This window comes from Caenorhabditis elegans, chromosome IV, assembly GCF_000002985.6.
Source record: "Caenorhabditis elegans chromosome IV".
Taxonomy (NCBI): domain Eukaryota; kingdom Metazoa; phylum Nematoda; class Chromadorea; order Rhabditida; family Rhabditidae; genus Caenorhabditis; species Caenorhabditis elegans.
Genome location: NC_003282.8, coordinates 17461295 through 17486723, shown reverse-complemented (window position 1 = coordinate 17486723; position 25429 = coordinate 17461295). Strand labels below are relative to the sequence as shown.

The 25429-nt window shown below is 33.8% G+C and overlaps 9 protein-coding genes and 6 non-coding genes across 22 annotated transcripts; 11 read left to right on the top strand and 4 right to left on the bottom strand.

Annotated features, from left to right (window-relative positions):
- Nucleotides 1-3393: 3393 nt before the first annotated feature.
- Nucleotides 3394-6426, top strand: rabr-2 (Ras-related protein Rab-44; the record flags this gene model as incomplete). 2 transcript variants are annotated; one of them, NM_001269037.2, is made up of 10 exons in its annotated part: nt 3394-3450; nt 3737-3790; nt 4207-4315; nt 4363-4415; nt 4645-4760; nt 4815-5087; nt 5133-5261; nt 5337-5562; nt 6115-6191; nt 6235-6426. In NM_001269037.2, 10 exons carry the CDS (start codon nt 3394-3396, stop codon nt 6326-6328), a joined length of 1188 nt encoding a protein of 395 aa, NP_001255966.1. The 2 variants fall into 2 exon arrangements, with proteins under 2 accessions (NP_001255966.1, NP_001255967.1); NM_001269038.1 differs by lacking the exons at nt 3394-3450; nt 3737-3790; nt 4207-4315 and having other exon boundaries at nt 4395-4415; nt 6235-6328.
- 21ur-5898 lies at nt 4508-4528 on the bottom strand. The gene has a single exon (NR_068559.1).
- Nucleotides 6427-7326: 900 nt separating the features above from the next.
- On the bottom strand, nt 7327-13390 carry gba-3 (Putative glucosylceramidase 3; the record flags this gene model as incomplete). 4 transcript variants are annotated; one of them, NR_132469.1, is made up of 8 exons in its annotated part: nt 7352-7580; nt 7622-7869; nt 8077-8324; nt 8416-8791; nt 8840-9006; nt 9056-9339; nt 9406-9615; nt 10013-10067. NR_132469.1 is itself a non-coding variant. In NM_070717.4 (7 exons), the coding sequence occupies 7 exons, from the start codon at nt 10065-10067 to the stop codon at nt 7352-7354; spliced, it is 1569 nt and encodes a 522-aa protein (NP_503118.1). The 4 variants fall into 4 exon arrangements, 3 of the variants coding, with proteins under 3 accessions (NP_503118.1, NP_503119.1, NP_001255965.1); NM_070717.4 differs by lacking the exon at nt 7622-7869 and having other exon boundaries at nt 7327-7580; nt 10013-10116; NM_070718.4 differs by lacking the exon at nt 8077-8324 and having other exon boundaries at nt 7327-7580; nt 10013-10116.
- Nucleotides 10200-10220, bottom strand: 21ur-10303. The gene has a single exon (NR_068558.1).
- grl-24 (Ground-like domain-containing protein) lies at nt 10881-11409 on the top strand. Its single transcript, NM_070716.7, has 2 exons — nt 10881-11005; nt 11048-11409. Exons 1-2 carry the CDS (start codon nt 10886-10888, stop codon nt 11237-11239), a joined length of 312 nt encoding a protein of 103 aa, NP_503117.1. The 5' UTR covers nt 10881-10885; the 3' UTR covers nt 11240-11409.
- 21ur-15405 lies at nt 10953-10973 on the bottom strand. The gene has a single exon (NR_068557.1).
- Nucleotides 11254-12481, top strand: F11E6.9 (TransThyretin-Related family domain). Its single transcript, NM_171428.7, has 2 exons — nt 11254-11611; nt 12106-12481. Exons 1-2 carry the CDS (start codon nt 11390-11392, stop codon nt 12274-12276), a joined length of 393 nt encoding a protein of 130 aa, NP_741500.1. The 5' UTR covers nt 11254-11389; the 3' UTR covers nt 12277-12481.
- F11E6.19 lies at nt 13302-13436 on the top strand. The gene has a single exon (NR_068556.1). It is a non-coding gene; the product is annotated as an Unclassified non-coding RNA F11E6.19 (non-coding RNA).
- Nucleotides 13437-14511: 1075 nt separating this feature from the next.
- On the top strand, nt 14512-14649 carry F11E6.21. The gene has a single exon (NR_068555.1). It is a non-coding gene; the product is annotated as an Unclassified non-coding RNA F11E6.21 (non-coding RNA).
- A 154-nt stretch (nt 14650-14803) lies between these two features.
- epic-1 (Ascaris suum EPICuticlin protein related) lies at nt 14804-16210 on the top strand. The gene is made up of 2 exons (NM_070715.9): nt 14804-14861; nt 15070-16210. Exons 1-2 carry the CDS (start codon nt 14810-14812, stop codon nt 16053-16055), a joined length of 1038 nt encoding a protein of 345 aa, NP_503116.1. The 5' UTR covers nt 14804-14809; the 3' UTR covers nt 16056-16210.
- Nucleotides 16211-16369: 159 nt separating this feature from the next.
- F11E6.4 lies at nt 16370-17377 on the top strand (the record flags this gene model as incomplete). Of its 3 annotated transcripts, NM_001269034.3 has the most annotated exons (4): nt 16370-16524; nt 16570-16651; nt 16703-16789; nt 17147-17377. In NM_001269034.3, the coding sequence occupies 4 exons, from the start codon at nt 16385-16387 to the stop codon at nt 17225-17227; spliced, it is 390 nt and encodes a 129-aa protein (NP_001255963.1). The 3 variants fall into 3 exon arrangements, with proteins under 3 accessions (NP_001255963.1, NP_001255964.1, NP_001299954.1); NM_001269035.1 differs by lacking the exon at nt 17147-17377 and having other exon boundaries at nt 16385-16524; nt 16703-16840; NM_001313025.3 differs by lacking the exon at nt 16370-16524 and having other exon boundaries at nt 16595-16651; nt 17147-17227.
- Nucleotides 17060-17080, top strand: 21ur-8982. Its single transcript, NR_068554.1, has one exon.
- A 1938-nt stretch (nt 17378-19315) lies between the features above and the next one.
- Nucleotides 19316-20659, top strand: elo-2 (Long chain fatty acid elongase 2). Its single transcript, NM_070713.10, has 5 exons — nt 19316-19438; nt 19514-19694; nt 19747-19999; nt 20061-20216; nt 20339-20659. The coding sequence occupies exons 1-5, from the start codon at nt 19325-19327 to the stop codon at nt 20457-20459; spliced, it is 825 nt and encodes a 274-aa protein (NP_503114.1). The 5' UTR covers nt 19316-19324; the 3' UTR covers nt 20460-20659.
- A 78-nt stretch (nt 20660-20737) lies between these two features.
- On the top strand, nt 20738-22276 carry F11E6.6 (uncharacterized protein). The gene is made up of 6 exons (NM_070712.3): nt 20738-20867; nt 20920-21041; nt 21090-21244; nt 21289-21466; nt 21868-21939; nt 22009-22276. The coding sequence occupies exons 1-6, from the start codon at nt 20797-20799 to the stop codon at nt 22167-22169; spliced, it is 759 nt and encodes a 252-aa protein (NP_503113.2). The 5' UTR covers nt 20738-20796; the 3' UTR covers nt 22170-22276.
- A 1289-nt stretch (nt 22277-23565) lies between these two features.
- Nucleotides 23566-24815, top strand: F11E6.10 (uncharacterized protein; the record flags this gene model as incomplete). Of its 2 annotated transcripts, NM_001027956.4 has the most annotated exons (3): nt 23566-23758; nt 24387-24495; nt 24583-24815. In NM_001027956.4, the coding sequence occupies 3 exons, from the start codon at nt 23611-23613 to the stop codon at nt 24734-24736; spliced, it is 411 nt and encodes a 136-aa protein (NP_001023127.1). The 2 variants fall into 2 exon arrangements, with proteins under 2 accessions (NP_001023127.1, NP_001299953.1); NM_001313024.3 differs by lacking the exon at nt 23566-23758 and having other exon boundaries at nt 24377-24495; nt 24583-24736.
- Between the last annotated feature and the right edge of the window lie 614 nt (nt 24816-25429).

The following is a 25429-nucleotide window of genomic DNA, read 5'->3' as shown; positions in this document are numbered from 1 at the left end:
AGTAACGACCTGAGAGATAAAAAATCCAAAGTTACGAAATCTTGAACAATTAGAATTTAGAATCGGACGGGTTTCAAACTGTATTCTCTTATTTTTTGTAATAATATAATTGTACAATTTGAAAGTTTGAAAACATCATCACAATATTGTGATGATGTTTTCAAACTATGCAATGGGTCGCGGGTCGACTCGCGACCCATGAAGTGGGTTCCGGGTCGACCCTTTTCGACCCAACGACACCTCTATTTCCAACATTATTTATTTGTCTTAATAATTTGAAAAACGGAGAAAAACAAACATCACGTTTATATTTTCATGATTATCAAATTCCCAAGATAGTTATAAAAGACGACGAAAAAATTAAAACGAAATTTATGCTCAATTGCGTCTTACCCATCAAGCTCACACAAATTTGAAATTATGAATTCCGGTACTAAATTTTGTTTGATGATATCTTTTTCTTCAATTTTCTTCCTTCTTCTCTCTCTCGATTTTCATGCTCTCATTTATCATATTGCTTTCAATGTTTCGTGTCAAGACACGACATATTCTATGAATATTTTACCTTTTTCATTTTGTTTTCTATGCTGTTCAGACTTCTAGATTTCTTTTTTTTTAAGATTTACATTTCAACAAAAAATATTAGTGTTCAAATTTTTTTTGGCACAAATAATAGGCAGTTGTGAATTATGTTGAATCTTGAAATATGGGAGAATTGCTGGCATTGAGAGTTTTCGATTATCGTTTTCACTTTCAACAACTTTTTCCTTTCAGCAAAAAATTAATTAAATAATAACCAAACGTTCTTTAACACTGAACCAATTGTAAAATATGGAAAATTGGGCAACACAAAACATTTAATGAAGAATAACAGCATTTCAGCCTACATAAATGTGCATGTTAGAACAAGCCTTTTTTTAAGTTCATACTTTCTACACTTTTTTTCATAAAAATCAATTGAAAAAAAGAGAATGGTAGTCAATAGTAGTGCTAAATCCGTTTTTGTTAATTTTGTTTGATGCAACCACCCTCTTCCCCTCTCCTGTTTTTCATTTTGTTGGCAATATAACAGAGAGGAGGGCACCCCTACTGTGAATTTCAATTTATGTCATTCATTTACATCTTCAAAAATCATGTTATTTTTCTTTTCGATTTTTTTACTTGGAAAAAATGGTTAGCACATATTGGAAAGTTGTCAGAGCTCTTGATATTTGTGTATTGCTTCACAATCAGGTTTTTTGGTATAAATCTGCCAAAATGTTTGCTGTTGAAAAACTGATATTAATTTTACTGTGTAAAAACTGTGTAAAAAGTGTTTTATCAGCAAATATTTTCCGGGCCCATTTTTGATAAATTATCTTGAAACGCCGATAATATAAAAACAATAATTTTTAAGGACAAAATTTTAGGAATTAAATAACTTGAATATTTTTTGTCACTTCAACTGAAACACATATCGCAAGAGAAACAAATAAAACATGGTGCATTTAAGTACAAAAAGGAAGCTTTGAAGCTTTTTTTTTTAAGTACAATCATCGACAAGACGTCGATTGGACTGACTTGGACGTCGGTCGGAGTCTATTTACCAGAATAACTTGACAATATTCATTGTTCAGAAAAACATAAGATTGAACCTTTTTCACTGGTATCCCTCGGATAGTTAGAGTTTTGCAATTATTTATGAAAATGAATTAATACATTTAAAACACTCAATTACTAATTTTAAGATAATAAAGCCTTCTTCTTGAGTTTCACTCGTCTCATTAGCAATTTTCCAAATGAACTCGCCCAGCTTCAACTTATTTCACATGGGAGTTGATAGCACTGACAGAAAATTTGGATATAGGTATAAAACTTATTCGCTTTTGACTAGTGCTTATTGAAAAAATTTAATAAATCGTCAGAATGCCAGAACGCATATTTTTTTGACGGAATCGTATTTAACCTAAATTATATATTAAGGAAACGACAGTCGTCAGCTTGATAACTTGAAAATGTTAATATTTACATCGTCGTGTCCCAACAAAATACCACATAGAACAAATAGTTATGAAATAGCTGTACCCCAAATTTTTTTTCGAATTTTGAAAATTAGGTCTTGATTTTTTATGGCTATTTTAGGAATAGGCTTCAAAAATGACAAAAATTTCAGAATTTGACTATAACTTGATGTGGAAAAATATTTGAAATTATAGAAAAATCAAAATAAAATCACTTCACACAAAAAGGCACTTCTTTTTTACAATTTCGTTAGACAAAACTTAAAATAATTTTACTTACATATATATGTGTAGTGAAGTGAAAATTAAATTTTTTATAACACCGTTGAACACTTTTTTATCTGCCAATAGCCAAAAGATTTTCATTTTTGCGGCTTGCTATTTTATGAACAAACACATAAAAGTATGAAAAGAGAAAGTAACAGCAAAAAACAGTCAAAGATGAGACGCAGAAAACAATATTCCATGGGAGTTTTGGTAGAAATATTTTCCATCACTGCTTTTATATTTTTTCGATCAATACTTCTATTTATTTTATCTTTGTTCTATTCTTCTATCTGAATAACTACGTTTACAAAAATTGCTATGCTTCAATGTGTAAACAGCTTCTATCCTTGTTCTTACTGTTTTGTTTGTTTCTGTGGTGTGCAAAAGTATTTTATGGATTTTTCAATGAATTTCCATGTGGCTTTTGTGTACGTTCTAGCTTATTCTAGAACAAATGTGTTTTTTCTACTTTACATTGATTTTTCAGTGGGTTGCATCGCTGCCGCTGTTTTAAATGGCAGCTTAACTTCAAAATTTTCTTAATTGTTTTATTCACACAAGACCCAAAATTTTCAATTACTTTAGTTTTTCACTACTTTTAGAAGATGACCTAATGAATTATTTTCTGTTTCTAATTTAATGAATTATTCAGGTTTTGAATATTTTCGAATACTAGACGGGTTCAACAAACAATAGCTCTTCACTGTTGGGAGTTTTTTCAATCGGAAATAGTCATAATTGCTATTTGCCGAACATTTTAGGCTATTTTCAAACCTAAACTGTTTGTCAAAAGTTTAAAAAACGCCACCTTGTGCTTTAGTATTATTATTTTATAATAATGAAAATCTCACTGATTTATAGATATGGTTCAAAAAAATGCCGAAAACAAATTTTCTGGAGAATTGAAAATTTCAGAGTTTAGTGATTTAGAGAGAACTTTTCAATCGAACAGTAAAAAACACAATTATTTGAACAAATTTTCTTATAGAATAGCAATAGCCCAAACCTCTTTCAATTTAATTATTCAATTTTTCTCTTATTCCCTATGGCGCCGAAAACCTTTATTTTTTCGAACCTCTGCCCATCAATTTTCGTTTCTTTCTCTTTCAATTTTTTCTCATTTTAGATGGAAGTAGAGTCGGCGACGAATTCGTCATCCGAGGAGTCTATTTTCCATGAACAAGTAAGTTTTTTTTTAAGTGTAATTGTTTTTTACATGTGAAAAGGCAACTGAAATCTCTTCCATTCCTTTTGTGTCGAGAATTTTTTCTGATTAAAATTCCCACTTTCCAATTTTTTAACTTTTTGTTAACGAGTCAGCTATATTCATGTTCCTGAGCTGTCAGTTGTTTTTTGGTTTTCTTGAGTGAAATGTGATTATACTCAGATATACACTGCATCTTTTTTTTCTTGTCGGATAGAATATAATACACCACTTTTGCCTAGTTTGTGACATTTTTTCTTTTCAGACACGAAAATTATTCCGCTTATGTGACACTAAGCACATTGGACTAATTGGGCAGGTTAGTTCTTTGTCGGACGAACGATTTTTAGGAAATATTATAGGCGAAGTACTATTATGTAAACAAGTTATCATTTCCAACTGAATTTTTTTTATTTTCTTTTCAAAGTTATTATAGCAGGTTTGTTATATTATTTTGAAGCCAACCTCATTTGGTCAACTTTCAGGATTAACATGTTTTTTTAGTTTTCATGTTATTGGAAAAGTTCCATCTGAAATCATTTTTAACAAGAAAGATATCCTTAGCGAAATCAATGATAAATTATAGAATGCGACATGGCTTTTTGGCTACGTTGTAAATGTTAAATGTTAATAAAATATTTGTTTATTCGAAAAATTTCTTTTAAAAATTAATTAATTTTATTAAGGCATAATCTCATATTGTAAACAGTTATTGTTAATTCAAGAACTTTTCAGTCAGATCTTGAAACACTCGTTGACCTAATCCCGCAAGACGATCTTCACAAAATTGCACGATTTATTGGTGACCAGAAAGTGAACGAGCAAGCATTTTGTCGCATTCTGAGTAAATGATACAAATATCTTTACTACTTCCCTTTTCTTTTTTTTCAGAAGCTATCGTCAATCAGTCACTCCAACAAAATATGGCCAAAAATGAAGTTGAGGTAAGAATTTTGTACAAAACAAATAATTATTTTTTTGAGACGTTAATTTAAAGGAGTGTTCTTCTTAACTTAAAAATGTATTTTTGAAAGAAATTGTTAATGCCACCTACTGAATGAATTTTCCAGTAATTAAGACTAAATATATCATTTATCTGAAAAAGTAAAACGGCTTCTTTTTTTTGAGTTCAACTTAAACTAGTAGTTGTTTTTATTTGATCGTTTTGACCAGATTCCTTGCATTCTTGATAAAAGTCAATATTTGGAAGAGTCGAGTTTGGAGGATGAAATGCGGGAAATTGAACAAAACAAATCATACCTGGATGATCCATTGACCAAAATTTTGAAGTGAGTCTAAATACGATAGTTTATTAAAATATGTTATTACTTATTTTATTATAGGAAAGAGTTAGAAGAGATTAAAAACTATGAAGATTTTCAAGTTAGAAATGAACAAGTACTTGATAACATAATCATCAAAAAACCGCTGTATCGTCCAATTCAACCAGAGCAGAGTATTCCAAAAGTATCGTCATTAGCTGAAGAACTGAATGCAATTGGAAAAAAAGTTCTACAAAAAGAAGAAATTGAAGAGGAAGTTACACAACCGGATCGAATTTTCAAAGTCGTTTTTGTTGGTGATTCGGCTGTTGGAAAAACTTGTTTTCTACATAGGTGAACTTTTTGATTAATAAGTCAATTGACTCGAATCTTTTTTAGATTTTGTCACAACCGTTTCAAGCCTTTATTCAACGCTACCATTGGTGTTGATTTCACTGTGAAAACTATGAAAATTCCACCAAATAGAGCAATTGCAATGCAGTTATGGGATACAGCAGGGCAAGAAAGGTGAAAATGATATGTATTTATTAGTCACCATTTATTCATTGTTTTTATATCTTTCAATTCAAATCCCATTTTCCGATTCCGCTCAATCACAAAACAATATTTCCGGAAGGCAGATGGAGTTGTGCTAATGTTTGATGTAACGTCAGAACAGAGTTTTCTAAATGTTAGAAATTGGATAGATTCCGTGAGAGCTGGAGTTGACGATGCAACTGTAATGTGCCTGGTCGGAAATAAAATGGATCTTTTTGGAAGTGACATAGCTAGGAGTGCCGTTTATCGAGCTGCTGAAAAATTGGCTGTGGTAAGTTAGATGTTTTATGAATAAATGGTGAAGGATTTTCTGGTTTTAAAACTATCAATTAAACTTGCCTTTAAAATATGATCTATCGAAAAATAGATTGGCACTCCCTGTTACAGTTGCAGTTTTTTTTAGATTTGCAGTACCTTTCAGAAAAAAATTTGCCGTTTTTTTAAATTGCTTTTCGACTTCCTATGAACTAAATACCTTAACGATTCAGTTCTTTTTGTGAGTTTTGTGTGTTATTGGTTGCTTTGTAGTCCTTTCACTGCGCGTTTCTAAAAATTTCAACAATGAAAATTAACTATAAGGACGTCTAGACACGAAGGACGTGGGCGCGTTCTCGTCCTGCCGGCAAGGACGATGGATGTCCTAACTCGTTTATTTTAGCAGCCCTATTGCATAGTATATGTTTCTCCGGTTTTTAAAATATGAAATGTAATATGAGTAATGTAAGGTAAATTGAACACTTTCCTATGAAACTAAAAAAATTAAATTTGCACGCAATACTAAAAAAGAAAATAGAGTTTCTAAAATTTGACAAAATGTTTTCAGGAATTTAAAATACCGTTTTTCGAAACAAGTGCGTACACTGGGTTTGGAATTGACACTTGCATGCGTCAGATGGCAGAGTTAGTTCTATTTTTTTTTCTCGTAACCATAATTTCTTTGCAGAAACCTTCAGCGGCGCGAAGACAACCATTTAGAAGAAGCGTTGAAGTTGGACATTAATTCGAACTATAAAAAAAGGAGCTGGTGCTGTATTTGATATGATTGGGGTTTCACTGTTTTAAAACATGTTCGTAGCTGTCTAAGAAGACAAAACAATTTTTCGCATTTTATGATTTAAAGATTTTTTCAAAACGATGTACCTTTAATTCATATACCATTATTTTGTCACTTTAGGTGCGGCGAAATCTCAGAAACGAGCGAGTAAAGATACTCCAAAGAACGTACCGTATATCGTCTATTAGTGCTGCATTTCCAGTAGTTCTGCAGTCTCAAATAGTTCTGCGTTCACAAAAGGCCCGAAAATTAGTGCCGCCGTCTCTATTAGTGCTATTGGGAACCACCAGTTCATGAGAATGCCTACTTTCTGGCGTGAAAATAGCGGCAGCAGAGAGAGCCTGTGGTGAAGAGAGATTTAGGTGCCTTCGCTACGACATATTCCCGCGCCAAAACGGTAGGCATTCTCATGATCTCATGGTTTCTTGATACACTCTTTTTTCTAGGAAATTAGTGCTGCATGCAGCACTAATAGAGAATTTACGGTAAGATTTGATCTAAAATAGGAAAGGATACTTTTCCTTTTCTACCCCGCGTTTTTTCTGGAACATTTTCTTTGATAAAAACGTGATCTTTTTCTTTATTTTAGGCTTACTACTAGTAATGTTGCTTTCTAATAGTAAGCCTAAAAATGAAAATAGTATTAAAATAAACGTTAATGAGAATTAAATTTGAATAATTCAATGTTTTGAATATTCTTTTAAAAATGCGGGGTAGAAAAGGAAAAGTACGTAGGAAAGTTACAAATAGTTTTTAAATATTCGAGAAGACTAGTTTTAGAGAACACCATCTGTCGCGTCAGAAATCAAATTCAATTTGATATGCTTATTATGGGTTTAGGGTATTAATTACACTCTCAATGTTTTCAAGATTTCAACCGCTTGGAATAAACGGGATTATGTTGATTTTCATGAATTCTATGTACCAATATACTAGAAACTGTGGATTTTGTGCTCTGATCCATGAATTCAGACAATGAAAAACTTTCAAGTAACTTTATTGTAGATTATTTTCTTTTCTTCCAAATCACTGTATGAATGGATCTTGGGGGCAAATTCAGCACAATAGAGAATCCTGTTGAACTGTCAACTATACGTGTCAATAATGAGTTGGACGCTTTTGATAAAATAACTGTAGCTCGTCTTCCACCTTCAATCACAACACTTGTAGCTGAGACAGCCAGGTTTCCCTCGATCTTTGTGAACACACGAGTAGATCCACGTGGAAGGAATTTACTAAAAAAAAGTATGTTTTCAGAATCATAAGGTTAATAAACCTAAAGTGGCCCAATGCATAGAACATTGGTTGTTTGTAAAACTCTTGAGCAGTTCGGTTGACAATGATTGGGGAATCTACAACATTGTAGGCCCAATTTGGCCCACCAGTTTCATCAAGGCAAAGATTCCAGTCAGTCCATCCCGTAACGTGATGATTAAGATCAGTGATGATATCATCTGCATAACTTTCTGCGCGGAACCAGTCTCCCATTATTGGACCATGATGTCCAAAGTAGCCAGCACATGCCTGAAACAAGCTGGCTGAAATATACTCTCCAGGATGTCTGAGTTTGAACTAAATATGCGCTGATAACAAGCAAAGCTAGGTGCTGATGAGTTTTACAAAAACCAAGGTTCAAGTGCAACGGGCATTTGGATTAGACACTTTTTGTATTAAGTTTGATTATAATAATTTGTAATCATCAAATCATGGCAGCATAACATCTTAACATACCTAAAATGTCCCATTGCATAGAACATTGGTTGTTTGTAGAACTCTTGCCCTGTACGATTTACAATAATTGGAGAATCAACAAAGTTATCAACCCAAGTCGGGCCGCCCATGTCGTCCAGACATAAGTTCCAATCGGTCCATCCAGTAAAGTGGTGGTTTAAGTCACTGATAATATCAGATGCATAATTTTCTGCCGTAAACCAGTCACCCATTAATGGGCCATGATGAATAGCGTAACCCGCGCATGCCTGCAGAAAACTTGAAAACTAAGAATGTACAGTCATTTTTTTTTGCATCAATACTTTCATGAATAACCATATTCATGGTATTCAATCTTACCTCGGTTCCAAAAATAAATTTGGTTGGATGATGCCTTTGAGTAATATCAAGAAGAACAGCAGGAGAATACAAGTTACCATACCAGTGAACTGCTACACCATCTGCATATTTGGTTGCTTCCGGGTCATTGAAAATAGTGTCAGCCCATCCAGGGAGTAATCCTCTTCCATCATCCAAAACCATAACTTTCAAAGTTTCCGTTAGTTTATTTTCTTTCAGTTTTGGGCCAAGATATTTTTTTAGAAAATCTCGCATCGTTTCTGCTGTATAATTCATAGTCTGCCATCTCCATGCCATGTCAGCTCCTGTTGATGGCTCATTTTGAATTGTTAGTCCCCAAAAGGTAATTGCATGAGATGAATAGGCTTCGAAAAATCTTTTAAAAATAATAATTCAGTGTTTTCGAATAAACACAAAAACTTACTTAAAAAAATAATCAGCGTACGCTTGATAAACACGCTTATCATTTCTCATAGCTCCTCCGCCCCTCATGCGTCCAGTAACTTTCATCCATCCAGGAGCTGACCATGGACTGGCAAATAATTGAATGTTTCCTTCAGTTTTTTCAATTGCTTTCTTGATAAATGGAATCTGAAAGTTTCAGTCTTTTTTTTGAAGTTTTGCCGTTTATTAAAATTACCTTTAGTTTTAAATCTTCATCAGGTAATGCAAAATGTTTTAATTCAAAATCATCATGAACGTCATCATAGCTATATTCATGAGTAGAAAAATCACAACTGGCTATTGGAACTCTTCCTATATTATATTCTAATCCATTTTTTCCAAAATATGAATCAACGATATAATTTTGAAGTGTCTCCGATAAGGAAACAAATTGATCGCCGGCAGAATCAGTAAATGCTCCTCCAAAACCAAAAATATTTTGAAATCTTTCACTGGCATCTATTGTAATTGTCACATTAACTATAAAACATTTAATAATTGGAGGATGATTTGCACCTCGGAAATGTGTTAGATAAGTATTCTTACCTGATTCATTTTTTCTCAATTTCTCTTTCATTTTCATACTCATGCGTTTCAATCTATCGCCGTCCAAACTTGATCTATAAACAATTGCCTTCCCTTCAGCTATCTCTCCTATTGGCTCAATTTCATCGCAAAACGTTGCGTTGCAAACACAAACAATGTTGAGAAACGCGCCGTCATAGGTTTTTGGGTTGCATTGAAAAGAAGCATGACCTAAAAGAATATTAATACTGAACGGTAAATCATTCTCACTTTATTCATTGTTTGGGAAACTCAAAACTACCTCCCCACACCTAAAACCGAATATCATTAAAAGACTTCTCAAAAATTTATCTATGATTTTTTGGAGCCATTAAAACCGAAAACTTATTATGAAGTCTCATTAGGGAATGCAATTTTTAGTCAGTGTGGGTTTTTTTTTAAATTTAATCCAAAGCAATTTAGCCTTAGAACGTTTTTTTTAAAGAATAGTCCAAGTGAAACCTGTTTTTAAATTTTTTTATGATCTAGTTTTTTTAATAAACTAGAGATTTTCTTTCATGAATTTCTCACATTTTTCATTCAAACAGAAAAAAAACGCTGATTGTAAATCAACCAAATATAAACATACCGATTTCAAACATAAAACTTAATAGGCACAAAATAACGACCTTCCATCTTGACATTATTGGAAACTACTGACGACTGCAGGGCTCGAATGAACAGTTGCTCTTTACTTCCCATGATTTATCTTATCAATTTCTTGGCCAAGATGACCATTGTGTAACTTTTCTTGTGTTTGGGGCAATGTTTAACATGTTATAGTAACAAAATTATAAACTTAGCTCTGATAGGAAACGGATTATATTAATAAATTATAACTGTAAAAGTGTATTTCACAATGTTCCTATGATTTATTAAACTTTTCATAAAAAATTTCAATTCCGATTATATTATACGGTTTTTTTTGTTTTTGCTCTGTTACATGGTTTTAACAACCTATTTCAAATTTTCCGAGACTGCAAAAATTTTAAATAAGAAGAAAAACTATCAATTTATAGTGAAAGTTTTAAGTTTCAACGATGTTTGTTAGTATTAAGTATCAAGGTTTATTGAAAAGTGTCTAAAAATCAAAAAAAAAGATGCTTCAACTGGAAAAAAATCAACTGGTAATTCATTTACTCATAGTCAGGAATTCAAACTTATTTCAGACATTCTTTGGTTGAATCATTTTTTTAAATCGATAGAATACTATTAAAGAATCGATGAATGTTTACAATTAACCCTTTATTTTTTAATAATAAACCAACAGTTTTTACAACTAATCGTATCAATTTGGACGTGACACACAAATGTTTTTTCATAAAATAACACTTGAAAAACACGTTTAGCTGAAAATAATACTTTCCCGTGAACTAATAAAAACAAAAATTGGTACTGCAACCAATTAAACTACCTATAAAAGTAAAAAGGTCTCCAGGAACAGAGGTCATTTAAAGTTAATATGTCTTCTTTATTATTATTGTTAGTACTTGTCATGTTTTTCACTCTGGCATCATGCCAAGATGATAATTTTGAAGGTGAACGTTGTAATGACGTTATTTTGTATGATATTATAAAAAAGGTGGGTTGAAACAGTTTTAAAATAATTATTCCGTATTCTTAGGCCTCCAAAAAGACTGACGATCCGGTAATAATACGAAGAACTTCAATGGACACAATGCAAAATGTGTTTCCTTTGGCAAGAAGTATGGGATGTATTTGTACCGATCGAAACTTCCAATTTCCTGATTTCACAAATCACAGATACTGTTCTGTTAGAGTTTCAAATTTCAGGTGTCATGCAATTGTCTTTTAGCTACTAAATTTACATTTAATCTTTGATTTTGATGTATTTTATCATTGTTTCCGTACATGTGATATCATTATGACCTACAAACCTATATATTTATTCGTTTCTGTTTCTCGTCATTCACACCAATTTTGACTTATACCACGCACCTTTAAGATGAAAATTTTGCGAATTTTTTCATTCATTTCTGTTTTTGTTATTATGGATTGTTGCAAATTCAACGCTCAAGTAAGATCGGAAACAGATAGGGATGTATGGGCCCAGTTCACCTGGTTCAACAAAACGGATTCCGAAATTTTTAAATTTTCGAAGTATGGGGAAACAAAGAATTTTACAATCACTGGAACTATATGCAACTTGTCTCCAACAATTTTAAAAGTAAGTTTAATGCCCGCTAGTGTATATGGGGTGGGCGGCAATTGCCGAATTATCAAGAAAAAATTATCAAATCCGCAAAAATTATCAAAAAAAAATTCAATTCTCCTTTATGAAAATTTTCGCGGGTTGGAAAATTATATATCTCTACGACAAAAACACTTACTACATATACTTCCTTTTACGTTCAATTTTCGTCATTTTTTTTTCTGTATTTTACAAATTTTTCTGTTTAGTTATTATACCACAGCAGTTGTTGTCTCATAGTCAGTTTTTTTTACACTTCAGTAACAAACAATATGCAAGAAAAAATAACACGTTACAGTGTTATTTAATTTAATTTATTTACGCTCGCGAGGAGACGTGGAAAAAGTTGAAGAAAAAAGAAAAATGTACACATATAATAGATCAATCATGAATTTTTGACTTGACGATTTTTTAGAACAGTTGCGTGAAATGTGAAATATGTTTTTATCATGCCAATTTTAACTTTTCAGTCGTGGGAACAGTTTCCTAAGAAAGGAGTAAATCCAGTTGGACAAACGTCGGCTCATCTGGAAGGGATGGGCGGCACAATATACTATAAAGTATTCCCGAAAGATGGACCAGCTGCTGTTAGATCCGAAGGAATGCTATGTTCCTGGGGTCAGTGCCGTCTTGGAAAATGATTTCAAGCATCAAGTTATCATATTCTTATTTTAAACCGTTCTTTATGATTCAAAAAGTATATAAATTGAACTTTAAATCGAATTACTATCTATCTTCTTTCCGTTCCGTCTTTTTTTTCCGCACAGTCTCTTCTTAATTGCTTTTCACGTTCAACATTGGGCGCCCCTCAAAAAAAAGTTTTGTGTAATAAATGATCTCGAAACTTCCAATATGTTTCCACATGACCCAAAAAGCGAAACCAATTGGTATTTTAATTGTCGGCAGAGTGGGTGATTGTGACAGTTATTTTTTAATGGCAGAAAAAAGAAAAAAAGTTGAAATGGAACTGGTTAGAAACCAAAAACAATCAACTCTTGGCTCTGCAGTATTTCAAAATAGAAAAAAAAAACAAAAATGAGTATTCATTAGCCGTAAAGCTGGGAAAGTTAAATTATATTGATTACTTCAATCAAAATGGCATCGGAAAAACGAAAATTCTCCCGAAACATATTGAAAAATCTGTAAAAAAATTTAAATGACCTTTCAAAATTTTAGGAAAACCTCAAATTTTGTTAACACTTCTGTGTCGCAGAGGTGGTGTGATATTTGATTTTTTTAATGGCATAAAACAGTGTAAAAAAACTTGAAAAATCTAATATTTTCAAATCCAAATAAACCTATACATATTTTTTTTTAAATATCGAAATTGATTCATCTGTCAAGTATCATAATTGAGCACACTATTCCAGGTTACCAATATGAGTTCACTCCACTGGTTTTGTCAAATTTTAAGCAAGAATCTATATATGGAAACGTCATCGTAGATATACTATTTGACTTTTTTTGTTGATGATTTAATCTTATCAATTATTGAGACTAACATATCTTCATATCGCTTCTTCCTTTTTAGAAAACAGTTCAGTTCGCCGATTTCTTTTGGTTTTCGATGGCCCGAAAATTTTAATCGGGAATAGATCAAAATTGACCTTGGAATCATAAACAGTTTAGGACATTGGCAAATGAAAATTGGATGGAAAACCACAAAAAAAAATCACTCAATGATCACAAACCTTTTTCTTCAGACCTCTCAAGTCCGAATACTATTTTACTGGAACGAACACTGAAGAAGGCCATCCATCTTCTTGAGATGAAAATGAAATTGAAAAAGAAGAACAAACAAGTGCAAAACTGTAAAAGATTGAAGTTAAGTAAATGAAATTTGAAGAAATAGAGATTGGTTCAGACTGAATTTGTTTCAAAATGTACTTTTTGATTTAAGATAAGAAGTTAAAAAAATTCTGATAAATTGATAAACAAAAAAACCAGATGCTGACTTAAGATTGAGTAGAGAGAAACGATGGAATTGTAAAATGGTTGATCATGGTACTGTGGTTTTATATTAGAAAAATGTGTAAGAATGAATTATTAATTGAAATTTTTTTTATTTGCATAACATAAACAAGTTTAAAAATCGTAAAAACAGTTTTAAACCTCTAATACAAAATTGTTGACAATTGTTATACTCTTTTCTTCTAGTCTGTGTTGTTGTGATATTATATGATGTTAAAATGAGAATCGCATGATGCTGATGATTTATAATTAGGAAAATGATTTCTTTATAACCAGTAAAGATAGTAACCATTATGAAGGCGGATTAATGTATGGTCTTTTCAATATAATCTTCTGCAGCTAAAATTTTTTGTGGCATTTGGCGTCAAAAAATATATTATCTTTAAAGGGAAATATCTACATTTGCATGTGCTTCACCGACAAGTAATTCAGAATATCTTCAAAACGAAAAAAAATATTTTTTACAAACATCAATACGATCTTTGAAAGTTTGAAAAGCCGATGAATTCTCACTCCTGTTTTTTCAAAAGAAACCAGATGTTACTTAGTCTTTGGTTTATATAGTTCTTCTCCATATAACTTATTTCACCTCAAAGGTAGTTGAAAGTTATAAGGTTTTGGGGTTATAGTGAGTTTCAAGTAGTTTTTGTCCTTGTTACCATGTTTCACAATTCCTTTGAACAGTTTCATAATAAATTTTAGCAGCTTTCAAACAGTTCCGGGTGCATCGTTTTTTTATCCGATCTACCTGATGTTTCGAAAAAACAAACGTAAACAGTCTTTCCTATGTCCACTACTGTTCCGTGTTTGCGTCTCATTATCTTTCTCGCTATTACGTCGCCTGACCTCTTCATCTCGACCTTTGAAACCGGTTGCGCAACGCCGTAAACTTTTTCTGTGATCGGTGGCAACCCCAAAAAGCGATTGAAAAAGTGAAGAATCGAGAAAGGAAGGAAAGACATGAAGAAAAGTTCTAGGAAACAGAAACCCCAACAAAAACGGGTGGGAGGGATCGGCCTCGACGAAATTGGCGATGACAACGACGGCACCATCCAACCGTTTATAAGGACGACGGGTCATGGTTGAATCGGCACAAACATAAATTCTTCTGCAAATTCATTTCTTCTTCTTTACAGTTTTCTTAGTCCTTGCATTTCTTCTCTTCGTTACAATCATATCAGAGCTTTATATTTTTAGGTAACCATGAGAATAATCATTGTTGCTGGTCTTATCGCCTTGGCTCTTGCCCATCCGAGTGAGTTTTCTTGAAACTATTTTAAACCGAAGATAGTAAACCGTTATTATTTGTTTAATACAAATTTTTCATCAAATAAAATTTATTCGTTTAATTACTCATTAACTCAAAACTAAAACTTTTTAGGCTTCTGACTGATTTTTATAATTAGAACGTAGAAGAACATTGAAACGTATATTACTATCAAAACTTAAAGAGCTAACTTTAGTGAAACGTCAAGCTCAAAACTCTTACGGAGATGAGGCTGCTCCAGCTCCAGCTGCTGCTGCTCCTGAACAATCTTTCGCAGCTGAGCCATCAGCTCCAGCCGAGACTGCCCCAGAACCAGTAGCTCAAGAAGAAACCGCCCCAGAAGCCCCAGCCCAAGATGCCGGATACAGATCAAAGAGACAAGCCCAAAATTCTTACGGAGATGAGGCTGCCGCTCCAGCTGTCGAAGAATCTGCTCCAGCTGCCGAACAACCAGTAGAGCAAGCCGCCGAGCCAGTTGCCCAAGAAGAGGCTGCCCCAGAGGCCCCAGCTCAAGACGCCGGATACAGATCTAAAAGACAAGCACAAAACTCTTACGGAGATGAAGCCGCTGCTGCTCCAGCTGTTGAAGAGTCTGCCCCCGCTGCCGAACAACCAGTTGAGCAAGCTGCTGAGCCAGTTGCCCAAGAAGAGGCTGCCCCAGAGGCCCCAGCTCAAGACGCCGGATACAGATCTAAAAGACAAGCCCAAAACTCTTACGGAGATGAAGCCGCTGCTGCTCCAGCTGTTGAAGAGTCTGCCCCCGCTGCCGAACAACCAGTAGAGCAAGCCGCCGAGCCAGTTGCTCAAGAAGAGGCCGCCCCAGAGGCCCCAGCTCAAGACGCCGGATACAGATCTAAGAGACAAGCCCAAAACTCTTATGGAGATGAAGCCGCTGCTGCTCCAGCTGTTGAAGAGTCTGCCCCCGCTGCCGAACAACCAGTAGAGCAAGCCGCCGAGCCAGTTGCCCAAGAAGAGGCTGTCCCAGAGGCCCCAGCTCAAGACGCTGGATACAGATCTAAGAGACAAGCCCAAAACTCCTATGGAGATGAAGCCGCCGCTGCTCCAGCTGCTGAAGAGTCTGCCCCAGCTGCCGAACAACCAGTAGAGCAAGCTGCCGAGCCAGTTGCTCAGGAAGAGACAGCTCCAGAGGCCCCAGCTCAAGACGCTGGGTACAGAGCCTAAGAAGGAAACTGGACAACGGGTACAGTGCAAAGTTCTTCCCACAACACCACATTCTCAGCGATATTTTTCTTGTTTCTATATTTTCCATTTTACTTAAATCTCACTGCCACAAGTTTTAGGCTTTTCTATGAACAGATTGTAATAAAAAATTAATTCTTATTCATCATTATTCATAATTCTACATTTCATCATTGATTATCTCTAATATATTGCAAGATGTATTGACCGGGTAGATTCCGGTCACAAACCATTGACCAATTGCAAAGCGGCCTATATAAATGCGCAAACAATCTCGAAGTGATTATTTCACTTCATGGTCTATTACAAGAATGTATTCTAAATTTTTCGCTTTATTTTTTGCAATTCCATTCTCTATAACTGCATGCGACATTACTGCAACTATGACTTCACAGACTTACCATCTGGTTTACGCTCAATTCACCTTCCATAATGAAACCAGAAGCCCTGTGTAAGAGGCTTGAAATCACTCAGCAATTTTTTTCAATGGTTTCAGCTACCAATTCAATCAGGACGGAGAAATGAAAACGGTCCATATAACTGGAACATTTTGCAACATGAAACCTACCAGACTCGATGTAAGTTGTGGATTATATCATGTTTTCTTTTTTCAGTTTGTATTATTACAGGCATACAAAACATATCCGAAACTAGGAGATAAACCATGCGGTTCTAGCCAAGCGTTTATCGAGGGCTTTGGTTATGTGAATTATGTAGTACGTTCAAAATTGTGCACTCTGTGTGGTTTAAAGAAGTTTCGTGTTTGAAGAAATAGACAGAAAAGGCCTTATACGCACCGACTGGTATTTAGGAAGTTTAATTCTCTATTTTCTCGCATTCCCGCAAATTATAACACTGGACGAAACGGTGAAAGAAGGCATGTTTTTCCAAAGAAAGTGGTAAAATCGATCAGTTGGAAGTAAATGTATTGGAAATTTATTATGTTGCTCATTTTTCATAAATAGTCGATTTATTCCGTACATTAATTCAAAAACTAACTAGTAATTGACCGTATTTGAAAAAAGTTTATGCTCCATAAGAAATTTAAAAATTCATAACTAGGTATATTACAGCTTCTAAGTGATGGAGTGTTCATGGGAATGAAAGCTGGTATTGCGTGTGCAGCTGGTGATTGTGGATCGTCTAGAGGATGAATGAAAATATTATCGAAGATCATCACTACAAAAAACTACTAAATATGCCATTGTTGATAAACTATTTCTCCCCTTTACAATCTTCTCCTATGGTTGTGGCATTGGTGAGACCAAATGTGTATAAATGAATAAACACCAATGAAAAACTGCAGTGATTGATAACATCATTCAATTTTTTTTTTCTTTTTTCATGTGGTTAAAATTTGGTTTTCAAGTGAATTGGTGGTTATCGCCAGATTTGAATCTTTGCGTTGATGTATTTAACGGGTAAATTGTTCATACCTCTCTTGGGTTTTGATCAATTTTCAATCTCAACTATATTAAATTTTTTCAACCAACTTAAGGCAGATTGTTGTATTTTTTGCTCCATTTTCTAAATTTTAATTTTTTCTCGGCTTCAACAAATTTGACCATTTCATTTTTCACCGTCTGTATAACTCTTCCTAACAAATTTAATTGGTACCGAGTTTTTGTTTAAAAATTGAAAATAAAAATAAAAACATCAATAGGTTCACTGAAAAAGCGAGGTGCAACACATAAATAATGGCATGGTCAGAGACAAATATGTTCTAAATCAAATCTGGACACCAACAGTTGAAATACTCCAAAATCCGCAATTTCAGCAGATGCCTTTTTTAAAATTTAATTTTGAAATATGCCTAGCTTTGTTTTGATCATAAAAATGTTTCTCCAATTTCTCGAAAATCGGCAAGGTTTTCGCTGCTCGATTTTCTCGGAAAATTACGAAAGATCCAAAAATCAAAAATTTTTTGACGACATCTTACATCGTTAAGAAGTGTACTAAAAAAATAATAAAGTACTTGTGTATTATTTCCTCTCATTTTTTTAAATAAATTTTCAAATAAAAATGTGTGGAGTTTTTGCATTTTTAGGCTTTGGAAATAACCATTTTCTAAGCCTAAAGATGGAAAATGGACATCACGTTTTACTAAAATGGATAATATTAAAATGAGGGGAAATAATACACAAGTACCAATAATAATTTACATTTTTCTTCTGTCTCTAATATAAATTTTCAGATGTTCTAATGCCGCATCCTTTGAAACCTCATTTAAAGGGGCGAAGGTCTTTAATTCTTTTCAACACGCCATCTTCCTTATCATACCACTTCTCGTACGATTATTTTTTCAAGCTGATAGATACTAGGTTGAAGAGGCAAAAAAGAAAGTTTTATCGAGAGATCTATGGAATCTTGGAGAGTGCAGAGGGGAAAACAAACACTTTTGAAGGAGCCTTCTAACCTATATATGTAGTTTTGTGGTTTGTTAGAAGTTTTATTTTCTTGCAGCGTTCTATTGTAATTGTCGCCAAAGTTAAATTGAACTGAAAAAATAATTTTCACGTTGTTCTTATTTTTTAAAACATTGTTACCCACCTTTTCACAATGCACTTTTTCAAACAAATATGCTTACCCTCTTTCTCTCCCGCTCTCCTCTACTTTCTACACTCTCTCAAAATTTACATTCGAAATTATATTTTTCTCTAGAACCTCTCGCTCGTGCTAGTGCAAATAAGCGTGTACTCAAATGTTGAAAAAACTTTTATTTTGAGTTTCAACATCTGTTTTATCTGTTTTAAAATCTGGAGATTATATGAATTGAAGAGTATGAAAATGGTTGATAAAATAGTATTTTCTCTGTATTCAACTAAAGCTTACTTTTTTAGAAATCAATAGGTAAATTCCAACTAAAATTGAAAATTGATCGCGTGCGCAAAACTGTCTGCAGTGAAGTACATTATATGTTTTTTTTTAAATAATTTTTGTGAAAATTTTTAAAAATCATTTAAAAAATACACTTTGCCCTCCTATCACCTGTTTTCCATTCATTTTTTATCGTAAAACTCAAGAAACTATCAATTCATTTACATTTTATCCAAATTTGGTCTGCTATCACTTTGTCGGAATGGCGTGAGACCAGCAAATAAAAGAACCGGTGCGAAAAAAGATAAGCAAAATTCGAGTGTCCTTTTATCATGTTGAAACGCATTTTCTATTTAATTCAAATTCCACCCCGCATTTTCTATCACTTGCTAATTTATTCTTGAATATATCGTGGAAATTTGCAGGTAATCACAATGGCAGCAGCACAAACAAGTCCAGCAGCCACGCTCGTCGATGTTTTGACAAAACCATGGAGTCTGGATCAGACTGATTCTTACATGTCTACATTTGTACCATTATCCTATAAAGTAAGATTTTGATTAATTTCACTACAAATCTCAAATTCAAAACTATTCAAAGTTTGAAAATGTATCAATTTTCAGATCATGATTGGTTATCTCGTCACCATCTACTTCGGGCAAAAATTAATGGCTCACAGAAAACCATTCGATCTCCAAAATACACTTGCTCTCTGGAACTTCGGGTTTTCACTGTTCTCGGGAATCGCCGCCTATAAGCTTATTCCAGAACTATTCGGAGTTTTCATGAAGGACGGGTTTGTCGGTAAGATATTATCTTGAACTTTACAAGCTTATATAAAATATTCCATTTTTAGCTTCCTACTGTCAAAACGAGAACTACTACACCGATGCATCAACTGGATTCTGGGGCTGGGCCTTTGTGATGTCGAAAGCTCCAGAACTAGGGGATACTATGTTCTTGGTCCTTCGTAAAAAACCAGTTATCTTCATGCACTGGTATCATCATGCCCTCACATTTGTCTACGCAGTAGTCACATACTCTGAGCATCAGGCATGGGCTCGTTGGTCTTTGGCTCTCAACCTTGCCGTCCACACTGTTATGTATTTGTGAGTTCAATAAATACCTATAAAGTTAAAAGTATCTAATACATTCAAATCTTTTTTATAGCTACTTCGCCGTTCGCGCCTTGAACATCCAAACTCCACGCCCAGTGGCAAAGTTCATCACTACTATTCAAATTGTCCAATTTGTCATCTCATGCTACATTTTTGGGCATTTGGTATTCATTAAGTCTGCTGATTCTGTTCCTGGTTGCGCTGTTAGGTACGTCGACAAGCTCGTTTTTCAATTTTCAAAAAAACAACTATTCGCAACATTTCTGACATGCCATTGTCTATTTAAAAAAAACATTTCAAAATCTTTGAAGATGAAATATACAATTTTAGCTGGAATGTGCTATCGATCGGAGGACTCATGTACATCAGTTATTTGTTCCTTTTTGCCAAGTTCTTCTACAAGGCCTACATTCAAAAACGCTCACCAACCAAAACCAGCAAGCAGGAGTAGATAAACATTGTGAAAACTTCAAAAATTTCTTGCAAAATGAGATTTTTCTCTTTGTCTCCGTCTTGTTTTTCTGACTCATCATTTTTTCAACTTTAGATTAATTCCACTCTTACGGGCATGTCTTTGTTAAATTTATTTTTCATTGTAACTTCTAATAATTGTCTTTTTCCAAAAAAAAGCCTTCAATAAAATTGATAACCATATTCTTCAGCGTGTTGCTTATCACTATTTACTCGCACTCACCACACTAGTTTCGCAATTTCACATTTTTCCCGGTTCTAAATACTTTTAACGAGTAGCAACTCATCTTTTGGATAATTTACATGGATTTTTTAGGATGGTTCTCACAAAAATCTGGCTTATACCAATATTTTACGGTTTGTGTGCAATTTCCGCCACTGCAACAAAGTACATTTCTAATTTGAAGATAGTTTGATGAACGAAAACTATTTAATTTCAGATATTTTTTTGTTTCTCTTCTTAAGAAATATCCTCATATTCTACCGTTTCTTGCGTCCCGTGATGCATCACTATTTGGTGAATGCGTATTTGCTCATCTTGTCAGCTATTCTGCGTTTATGTGTAAGTCTCTAGACCGAAGGATTCAAATAACCTCAAATTTTATTCAAGTAATGCTGATCGCTTACATACGGCATCGCCAAACTGTTGAATATTACGCTCATCGGCTTGGATGGGAGAACTCCGTCTGGCGTCTGATGTCCACAATAATAGCGGGAATCGGGTTTTTTGCAGCTCTTTGTATTACCGTAATCGCACATTGTGAGGTATTTTAGACCATTTGGAAGATTTTTTAAAAATATGTTTTCAGGATCCTCAACTTGCAATTGTGCATGACTTGGCGGACACTATAGCTTTCAGTGCAGGGTTACTTTATGCGTGGTCTCAAGCAGTACTTACTTGGGCTCTAGTTCCACGTATGTGCACTCTCAAAGTTTGCATATTTCGGTTCACAATAGCGCTAATAGAAACCGTGGCCTTCATATTTTGTAAGTTCCAAAACTTATTGGATCGTCGTCACCTCACATTGTGAATCACAATTTGTGATGAGGGCGTGATGGCGAAGTACTGCTAAAAATGCATGTGAAGTTGACAAATAGATACGGTTTTTTTTCATATATTTTTGAATTTTATTTGATTAATTTATATAAATTATTGATGTGATTTTTGAATAAAAGTTAACGGAACAACGAAGCAGATCACATAAACGACGAAAAATGTTTGAAAACTGGCAAAATGAAACTAATTAAAAACGTTTGAGCTACGGTTTTTACTGCGGAATAACAAACGAAATTGATAGTTTGGAGCGGAGAGGTTTTTAATAAGCGTTTCATGTCAGTTTCAAAAGGGAATATTTTCTGTGGCCCATAATGTTCAAAGAGTTTTTCAGATCGCTTTGTAAAAGATGATGTGAATCTTTCCCCTCCGTGGCTTCTAGAAGCAAGTCTATGGGTTATTGCAAGTAAGCAAAATTTTCAATTCACACATCAAAAAAAACTTTTTCAATTCACACATCAAAAAAAACTTTCAGTATGCTTCCACGTTTTCATCATCACGTTTTTCATCGAGCTTCGGTTCTCATATCTTCACTCTCCGAAGGTCGTTTTTGTGAGATCTGACGAAGCCGATAACACACCTATTTTGGAGAACGAGAATAATGATGATGATATGATGAACAATAATATTGAATAGCAATTTCTGGATTCGGTTTCCGTAGATTCTCTGAATTCTCATAAAAAATTTGAAGCGTTATAAATTTTAACTTTAATTTTTGAAAAATAAAAAAAAACCTTTTGAAAACACTAATTTCAGCATCAAAACCATAGATCTATGTTAACTACGTCATAGTTTAAACTTTTACCTTTTCCGTTTTTTTTTCTGTAGATTAGAATATGTCTTTGTGTGATTATATATTTCGTCAATATGGTAGCTCCTTTCAATTTGAAAGCGGATTAATATTTTTGTTTTGACGCAAGTTTGCTGAAACTGTCCCTACAGAATGATTATTAAAAATAAGGAAAAAATCATACTCTTTAGCTGACAAAAAAACGAATGGCGGACTCGGACATTTTACTGACACAACTAATGTATGAAGGTAGTTAATATTAAAAGTAACCCTTTGCACAATCGTATGCTAAATTTCCGTTCTACTCTGTTTACAATTTTATTATACAGTTTTGCCTCACTCCTGTGTTGTAATTTGAATCTTTTTCTGCAAACTTCCTGAAGATTTTATTCTAGACAGCTATTTATTTCAGACATTATTCAAGATAAGCTCTTTTTTCGAGAGATGAAATCGAAGCTTTATTTTTTTAATTCATATTCTTGTTTTTACACCATAAAACAAAATTTTAAAAAACCAATTTTAAGACGAGGCTTAAAGGTTATTGTCCAAACAACAAAAGACTTCCCTCAAAAAGCGTGAAATCTGACTTTTTTTTTTGTTTTTACAGCGGAACAAACACGCGTTTTCTAGCTGTTTGTGTCTCATTGAATGAGGATATGGTCAATATGTTAGCCTAATGTGCAAAACTTCCGTTGGCGTGGCAGAATTGTTTGTCAATTTTTTAAAGGAAAGTTGTAAAAATGAACAAAACACTTATATTGTCCACTATAAGATTATTTTCATATCTAAGTTCACATCGAATTTATGAGATATTGGCAGTTTGTTTGATCTGAAGAAGTGTCCAAGAAAGTTTGTTTATTGAAAAATCATTTATTGGAAAGTATTGTTGAAAACGAATGATTTTTTTGTTTGCACACGTTTCCAACAAATATAGCAATAATCTTTTTCATTCTCAGAAGACGTAGTGGTGCCATAGATTAAGCTATCCTTTTGAAAGAGAAGGAGAGCCAAAACATAGCATAAAGTGAGCTCAGCAGATTAGAAGACACAAGGATGCGCCTTTAAATCTACGATGACAGAGTGTCAAATGTGAAGAGACTCAAACAGCTGGGCGATTAGCGTTGGTGTGGTCGGCGAAGATTATCTCAATCTAGCTGTGGAGAACATTCGCATATCATAACCGTTTTTATTTTCTCAGCTTTCAAATTTTCAACCATTTAACATTTAGTTTTCAACTTTTAGTTATCGTCACTCAAGCTGCTAGAACGTATCCGAGTTCGTGTGAAAATGTGGAATCCAAAAGACAACATTGAAAGTGGTGGTCCAGTTGATGAAGATGTATTTTTTCCTCCAGATTATACACCATTCTTCAGCTTACAAACGGTGATCTCAGTCATCATACCTGTGTTTTGCTTTTTTTTAATGTTTGGCATTGGTAAGTGGCAACTTTAAAGATTATATGTATAATAGGTATCGTGAAAAACCAAAAACTAGGTGCCCAAACTTTTCATTCAAAATTATTCAGTCGTTTCGGGGACGTCTACTGAATTTTTGATTTAAAAACCAAAAAATCCTATCTTTCTCTGTGGACTTTAGGAAACTCAGTATTATAAAATTCCGTTCGTGTAGAATAAAAAAAAATACATTCTGTTAAATATTAGTGACAACTGAAATGCCAAAGATCGTTGCGAGACCAACAAATGAAATTAGCAAGTACCTTAAAGTAGTATTAAATACAAAAAGACTTTCCACCTAGCACAAAATTTATTAGCTATGTAACTCTAATAGTTGTTTGATAAAGAAATAGTGTTATTTTTTTTTGTAAATCTCTTTTTTTAAGTAGATTAAACATCGCGGATGATGAATACACACAGGTACGGTGGCTGTACAGTTCCGCAGATTCTCGAGAGCGAATATTTTACTTGTTGATGTTTAATATTTTGTTCATATTATTTTGATAACTATATTTATAGTACGTGAAGAAAATCGGCAAAGTTCGTGACCACTATTTTAAAAAAGGGAAGAAAGTTTTGAGACAGGACATATGTAATGAATGTTTGCAGTAATCTTCATGATGTATGTATATCGACGTTTGTGTACAAGAAGTCTCGTTTTTGAACATATTTTGTGCGAGGAAGAAGAATTTCCGATTCCACGACCTACAACACCGGGGTAGGTCTAAATAGTTGGGAGTCGGTTCTTTTCGAGTTTTTAAAAAATTGAAAAATAATTATAGAAAATCAATAAAAATAATTTGAGACCCGAGTCGTTTCGTCGCAACTCTGCCCAAGCTCAGTACCGTCTGCTTATTAAAAGCAAATTTGAACGAGAATTTGGAAAATCTCGCGCCGAATGCGGACTCTTAATGCCTGTTCGACTTATCACGTCGGTCTCTGAGGAGGATCAAATTTAATCATTCTAATTTTTCCCCCATAATTATCAAGTTGTTGATGCCAAATACGTTGTAATTTTAAATAAATCAATGAATTATGTGATGTTTATACTGGTATGTTTTGTTTTCAGATAAACCGAATCAAAAACTGAATTTGTGTGGAACTAATTTAAAACGTACTGGCCTATTCTATGAAGTTATCTATGTACACAAATTTCACATTTTGGCAAAAATTCGGGCTATGTACATTTAGGCAAATTCGAATTGGATATACACAAATTTGGTTCAAATCTGTACAAATTCGGCTTACGTCTAGGTAAATTCGGTTTGGATCCGGTTATATTGTGAACAGTTTATATGAGTTTCTATTTATGAATTGCAGTTTCCAGAAATTGTGATGATTTGTTGATAACTACGAATACTGCATTCGGCATGAAAGTACGGTTGGAAAATGTGTGCAATCTGACGTGACGGTGGTTGCGTACGCGTTTGAACGAGCGCGCGAAACCCAAAATTGATTGCCTTTCGCGCACATTTCCTTTGTTTGTTTTTTGTGTTTAGTTTATCATTTTGTGTGTATTCTGCTCAGGTAATCGTTAAAAACTGAGTGTTTATTTTTGGAACTTAAATGTCTGTGTCGACAAAAACCTTTTATTAAATCTCAACACGCTAATCCCACAGGATTATCGTTCCCTTTATTCTCTGAAATGTTTT

What these genes read in the sequence shown, in the direction of transcription:
- elo-2 (NM_070713.10), top strand. Translation starts at nt 19,325, where the DNA reads ATGGCAGCAGCACAAACAAGTCCAGCAGCCACGCTCGTCGATGTTTTG. An exon ending in CATGAAGGACGGGTTTGTCG is followed by an intron (nt 19,695 to 19,746) that starts GTAAGATATTAT and finishes TTCCATTTTTAG; the next exon opens with CTTCCTACTGTCAAAACGAG. An exon ending in GTTCCTGGTTGCGCTGTTAG is followed by an intron (nt 20,217 to 20,338) that starts GTACGTCGACAA and finishes ATACAATTTTAG; the next exon opens with CTGGAATGTGCTATCGATCG.
- F11E6.6 (NM_070712.3), top strand. Translation starts at nt 20,797, where the DNA reads ATGGTTCTCACAAAAATCTGGCTTATACCAATATTTTACGGTTTGTGT. An exon ending in CAGCTATTCTGCGTTTATGT is followed by an intron (nt 21,042 to 21,089) that starts GTAAGTCTCTAG and finishes ATTTTATTCAAG; the next exon opens with TAATGCTGATCGCTTACATA. An exon ending in AACCGTGGCCTTCATATTTT is followed by an intron (nt 21,467 to 21,867) that starts GTAAGTTCCAAA and finishes AGAGTTTTTCAG; the next exon opens with ATCGCTTTGTAAAAGATGAT.
- epic-1 (NM_070715.9), top strand. Translation starts at nt 14,810, where the DNA reads ATGAGAATAATCATTGTTGCTGGTCTTATCGCCTTGGCTCTTGCCCAT. An exon ending in CTTGGCTCTTGCCCATCCGA is followed by an intron (nt 14,862 to 15,069) that starts GTGAGTTTTCTT and finishes AGCTAACTTTAG; the next exon opens with TGAAACGTCAAGCTCAAAAC.
- F11E6.9 (NM_171428.7), top strand. Translation starts at nt 11,390, where the DNA reads ATGAAAATTTTGCGAATTTTTTCATTCATTTCTGTTTTTGTTATTATG. An exon ending in TGTCTCCAACAATTTTAAAA is followed by an intron (nt 11,612 to 12,105) that starts GTAAGTTTAATG and finishes TTAACTTTTCAG; the next exon opens with TCGTGGGAACAGTTTCCTAA.
- grl-24 (NM_070716.7), top strand. Translation starts at nt 10,886, where the DNA reads ATGTCTTCTTTATTATTATTGTTAGTACTTGTCATGTTTTTCACTCTG. An exon ending in TGTATGATATTATAAAAAAG is followed by an intron (nt 11,006 to 11,047) that starts GTGGGTTGAAAC and finishes CCGTATTCTTAG; the next exon opens with GCCTCCAAAAAGACTGACGA.